At 46.9% G+C, this 5,935-nt stretch overlaps 1 protein-coding gene across 1 annotated transcript; it reads left to right on the top strand.

Moving 5' to 3' along the window:
* Window positions 1-403: 403 nt before the first annotated feature.
* ZNF281 (zinc finger protein 281) lies at window positions 404-5,537 on the top strand. The gene is given in 2 exon segments (XM_030033718.2): window positions 404-835; window positions 837-5,537. Coding segments are annotated over 2 exon segments (2,649 nt in total). The 5' UTR covers window positions 404-694; the 3' UTR covers window positions 3,345-5,537.
* Window positions 5,538-5,935: the final 398 nt, after the last annotated feature.

The raw sequence follows: 5,935 nt of genomic DNA, 5'->3' as shown, positions 1-5,935 counted from the left end.
TGATGGCAGGCGGGGTGCCGCTCGCTCCGTTCTTAGTAACGCGGCGGCAAGTCCACAACGCGCGTTCGGCACGGCCTCTTCTCCCGCCTGAGACGGCGCTCGGCGCTGGCCGGGGCTCCCACCCCGCCCGTGCGGCAGAGCCGCCGGCCCGCGGGCGCGAGGCCCAGCCTCCGGGAGGTGCCGGCCAACGCCCCTGGGCGGACGCGGCAGAAGGCGCTCCGGGGCGCGGCCCGGGGGCCAGGCCCCCCGCGGCGGCGGCCCCCACGAACATGGCACCTCCACCCCCCCGCCAGCGCGGCGGCGGCGGCGGCGGGCGGGCGGGGGGCCGTTGCGCCTGCGCGCTGGGCGCACGCTGGCCGCCCGGCCGGCCGGGCCGTACCCAGCGTGCCGCGCGCCGCGCATGTGCAGTGCGGGGCGCAGGGGCTGCTAATTCCATTGTGGAGCGGACGCGGCGTTATTTTTAACTGGAGGCGGCGGCGGGAGCCGTAAGTGCAGCCCGGGCCGGGGGCCGCCCGTCGGCGCGGGTGGGGGTGGCGGCGATGCGCCCGGGCGGCGGCTGCCGGGCCGCCGCGGGAGCCAGCCGCTGAGCGGTCGCCCGCCAGCGAGGCAGCGAGCGGTGTCCGGCGGGCGGGCGGGCGGCGGGTCCCGCAGCCCCTCTGGGCCGCGCCTCCTCTCCGGCCCGCCTTCCCGGGGGATGAAACTCGGCAGCGGCTTCCTCGGCGGCGGCGGCGGCAGCAGCAAGAGGGCGGCGGCCATGGAGCCCACCTTCCCCCCCGGCATGGTTATGTTCAACCACCGCCTGCCCCCGGTCACCAGCTTCACCCGGGCGGCCGCGCCCCCCCCCGGCGGCCCAGCACCCCCCGCAGTGCGTGTTACCTCCGGCCTCCGCCGCCGCTTCCTCCACGGCGGCGGCCGAGCCCCCGGCGCCTCCTCCCCCTCAGGACATGACTTTCAAGAAGGAGCCGGCGGGGGCTTTCCCCTCCGCTCCCTCCTCCTCGCAGAGGAGCCCCTGGGGCTTTCTGCAGTCCCTAGTGAGCATCAAGCAAGAGAAGCCCAGCGAGCAGGAGGAAGAGGAGCAGCAGCAGCAGCCGCAGCACCATCACCACTACGGGGGGCTCTTTGGGGGAGCGGGGGAGGAGAGACCTGCCGGCCTGGGGAGCAGCAGTGGGGAAGGAAACGGCCAGAGCGTGATTCAGGACCTCAGCCTTCTTCACCACCTGCACCAGCATCCTCACCGAGACCTGTTACTGAGTGGCAGAGGCGAGGGCGCCCCTGGGAGCTCGGGTGAGCCAAAGCACGATGCCCAGGTCAAGAAGGCAAAGAGGCCAAAGCCAGAAACTCAGGGAATCAAAGCCAAGCGGAAGCCAAGCGCTTCATCCAAACCCCCCCTGGTGGGAGATGCAGAAGGTGCCATTGCGTCCCCCAGTCAGAAACCTCACGTCTGTGAACACTGCAGCGCTGCCTTCAGGAGCTCCTATCACTTGCGCAGACATGTGCTCATTCACACGGGGGAGAGGCCTTTCCAGTGCAGCCAGTGCAGCATGGGTTTCATCCAGAAGTACTTACTGCAGAGACACGAGAAGATCCACAGCAGGGAGAAGCCTTTTGGGTGTGACCAGTGTAGTATGAAGTTCATCCAGAAGTACCACATGGAAAGACACAAGAGGACGCATAGCGGAGAAAAGCCATACAAATGTGACACTTGTCAGCAGTATTTTTCAAGGACTGATAGACTGTTGAAGCACAGAAGAACATGTGGTGAAGCCATAGGTAAAGCAGGGGCCGGAATGGAGCCCGGATCATCAAATAACATGGGTAGCTTGGCTGTGTTGTCTCAGGGAAATACAAGTTCCTCAAGGAGAAAAAGTAAAACAAAAAGTACATCCACTGAAAACAAAGGAAATAAGTGTAGCAGCAAAGTAACAGAATCTCAAGTTTCAAGTAATGTGGCCATGCCAAATTATGCAGTTGATATTCCTATTGTGTCTTCCAGTGGTGGTCTAGTTGGCACGGGTGTAGAAGAACTTCAGAAAAAGGTGCCAAAACTGGTCTTGAAAAAAGGAAGCAGAAAACAGGCAGACAAAAGTTACCTTAATTTTGTATCACCACTGCCAGATATTTTGGGGCAAAAACCACTGTCTGGGAAACAAAGTGGCTCTCTAGGCCTAGTAGCCAATACTGGTGTAGAAACTATTGGCCTTCTCCAAAGTACAGGTGGTAAACCAGGTCAAATAAGTAGCAATTATGATGATGCCATGCAGTTTTCAAAGAAAAGAAGATACTTACAAACTGCAAGCAGTAACAGTGCCTTTTCAATTAATGTCGGACACATGACTTCCCAGCAGTCCGTCATCCAGTCTGCAGGTGTTAGTGTTATGGATAACGAAGCTCCATTATGTCTTATTGATTCAGCATCTTTAAATAGTGAAATAAAGTCTTGCCATGACAAATCTGGTATTCCTGATGAAGTTTTACAGAGCCTTTTGGACCAGTACTCTCACAAATCAGAAGGCCAGAAAGAAGATCCTTTCAGTATAACTGAACAGCGTGTGGACTTGCACACCTCAGGAGAACATTCAGAGATGGTTCAGGAAGAAAATTTGAGCCCTAACTCTCAAACAATTTCAAATGATAAGGCGAGCATGTTGCAAGAATACTCCAAATACCTCCAACAAGCCTTTGAAAGAACAACCAATAGCACTGGTTTTGCTTTTGGACCCAGTTTCCAATTTGTTAGCTTGTCTTCAACTCTCCATAACCACACTCTGTTTCAAGACAAACAGATATACACTACATCTCCACTTGAGTGTGGCTTCAGCCAATCTGTTACCTCAGTATTGCCAACTGCATTGCCAAAACCTCCATTTGGGATGTTGCTTGGATCTCAACCAGGCTTTTATTTGTCTGCTTTGGAGGCTACGCATCAACAGTTGACTCCTTCTCAAGAGCTGGATGATCTCATTGATCCGCAGAAAAACTTAGAGACTTCATCTAATTACCAGTCGACATCTCAGAAACTGAGTGGCCAGAAGGAACAGAAAAACTTAGACTCCTCAGCAAGCTTTCAGATCCCATCTCAGGAGTTAACTAGCCAGATAGATCCTCAGAAGGACATAGAGCCTAGAGCAACCTACCAGATCGAGAACTTTGCACAAGCTTTTGGTTCTCAGTTTAAGTCGGGCAGCAGGGTGCCAATGACTTTTATCACTAACTCTAATGGAGAAGTGGACCATAGAGTAAGGACTTCAGTGTCAGATTTCTCAGGGTATACAAATATGATGTCTGATGTAAGTGAGCCATGTAGTACACGAGTAAAAACCCCAACCAGCCAGAGTTACAGGTAAGGTTCTGACTGTGACCAGGCTGTGGGGTCTTCTTAATGTAATTTTGTTTTACTTTGACAGTACTGCCATTGGAATGTTTCTACACGGTCCTATTAAGAATAATGTAACATGCCCTTTCAATGCAACTTTTCATATTTAGTTTATTTTGTTAGTGTGATTTTTTTTTTTTTTTTTTAGATCTGTTTATTATGGTTTTTAATCAAAAAAATCAATAGCTTAAAATAGTGTTTTTGTTCAAGTGACAATGTTTAGCAATCAAATTTACATTATATAGATTGTCAGGGAATAGCCCAAAAGTTTAAAATGCAAAAAATTAACTTTGTTCCTAGGACTAAGGTTTATTCTACTTGCTTTATTCTCAGGAAAGTGTAATGAAGCATGGGAATTCTGTGCACCACTAGTGTATTGGAACTTCCAATTTACAGATAGTGACAAATATATATCTCATCTTTTTGAGGAAGGGACCTATGACATTTCAAATTGCTTTCTCTTGTGTCTGGGCTGATCTGAAAGAATTTTCCTACCTAAATCTTGTTGTTTTTAAAGTACTCCTGTCCTTCCAGGTGTTGCTCATACCAGGCAGGTGGAGCAAATATTCTTGGGTCTGTACAAAGAGCCCAGAATGGTAGCTTTAATATAAACAATAATGTCCCCAGAACTCCTGTGCAAGACTGTAATTTCATGAAGAGATTCTGTTGACACAAACCGTGAGAACAAAACGTGTGCTTCTGGTTCATGTCATTAGAACCCCAACTTGAAACTACAGTCATAATCTAGATAGGCTTTTGGGATACATTATTTATTATACATGGTTCAAAAAAGTTGGTCTCTTGCTCTTCCCCTTTTTCATGTTCTTTTAGTGTATAAGGTTCCCTCTCTTGTTGTGCTCCCAATTCCTCCAGACTTGAACTTGTTTTTTTCCCTCCCCTTAATTTACACCTCTTCTTCCCCACTCACTCTCTCACCCCAACTTAATAGCTAGCATTTAAAAAGATCTACATTCCAGAAAGTGCATATCTTACTATGTGCTTTCTAATGTCTTATGACATGAGATAGATGGTGAACAATAAACACCCACATGTTTTAGAATTATGTCAAGGTTTCCATGTACGATAAGAAATAATATACTCCCAATTGTACATACTAAGGCCCCTATCCTGCATCAGGATCAGCTAACATGGACCCCTGTGCCCAGCAGTGTACCAGTGGTGTCACTGGAGCTCTTTACGGATATAGGGGTTTGCAGCAGTTCATCATTGCAGGCTTTTAGGGCCTAAGGCTGCAATTCCATCAAAGGCTTCTGGTGATGACATCAACTGCAAAAGTAGAACTTGAGTGGCTTGTTAATATCAGCAGAACTTTTCTTTGGAATTATTGCCTTACTTTATGTATATTTTGTGGTACATTATTTATTATATGTGAATCCTGATTAATGCCTGTGGAGCCACGGAAACCTGCTAGAAATACTGGTGGCCATTCAAAGCTGCTGAAAGGCAGTGGCACTGCTCTAAACCACTTTTTGCAAATGTATTTTTTGATTAGTTTTTTAATGTAATTTTGGTGATGTTTATGCTAATGGTTTTTTATGTACTCTTGGTGATGTTTCAGTCTTACGTACTTTTCTGGTGTCAGGAAAGTACCAGTGGTTGTTTGCAGTCTTATTGTGTAATCAGCCTATTACAGGCTTCCATGTATAATAAAGTTATTAACATTGTGCAAGTGTAAAACACTTCTGTTATGAAAGTGGTGTATTATTAAACGAATTGTTACAAAAATCCTGGGTAATTTCTCCCGTTGTCCCTCACCACTAAAAACTGAAACCTGAGCCCACTTGTAATCTCTTTTACTAGGTAAACTATCTTTTTTTTTTTTCTTACTAATCTAGAGTTTGTTCTCATAGAATCCATGTAACTCCATTAACTTTTTCTTTATACTTGATTATGTATTTCACCCTATTTCAGTTTAAATAGGCAAACAACAACTGCGCTCTGAACACAGAACCCAGCCTGTTATCAGGGATGGAGTAGTCCATAACCACTGTGTTGGCTTTTTCAGTACCTTTTTTTTGTTGTTTTACAGAGGTTATAATTTACATTCTTTATATATTGTGTGTAGTAGAAGTTGCATATGTATTGTTCTGGCTGTTTGCTTTAACTTAATACTAATAAAACCCATTACTCATGAAATCATAAAGATATCACTTCTATTATCCAGTCACGCTCTTGAGAACCTATTAAGGAAATGTTATGAGTTAAAATTTAGAGAAGGAATAATATGATTTACTGGCATGTTTTCAGCTTGTTTTCTTTGTTCAGTTTCTTTTTGGGTCAGATAATTTCAATGCACTATTTTAGAAATCAGGGCTTTATCTCATACCTTCAGCTTCCAAGGCAAAAACTAACACATTTCCTTAAGCCAAAAATGTTCGTACAACTTCATCTTTTTAAATCTGTGTCTTTTTAAATATGGTTTTGGTTAAAAATATATAAATTGCATATTGTTAACTTCAAAGACATTTTGTAATTGCTGGAAATCCAGAATGACACGTGTATAATATAATTTTGTTCAAAGTAAAGATTTTAGAAAGTCCT

This window comes from Aquila chrysaetos, chromosome 12, assembly GCF_900496995.4.
Source record: "Aquila chrysaetos chrysaetos chromosome 12, bAquChr1.4, whole genome shotgun sequence".
NCBI lineage: Eukaryota > Metazoa > Chordata > Aves > Accipitriformes > Accipitridae > Aquila > Aquila chrysaetos.
The sequence above is the reverse complement of the archived record's forward strand: the minus strand, read 5'-3'. Positions and strand labels throughout refer to the sequence as shown.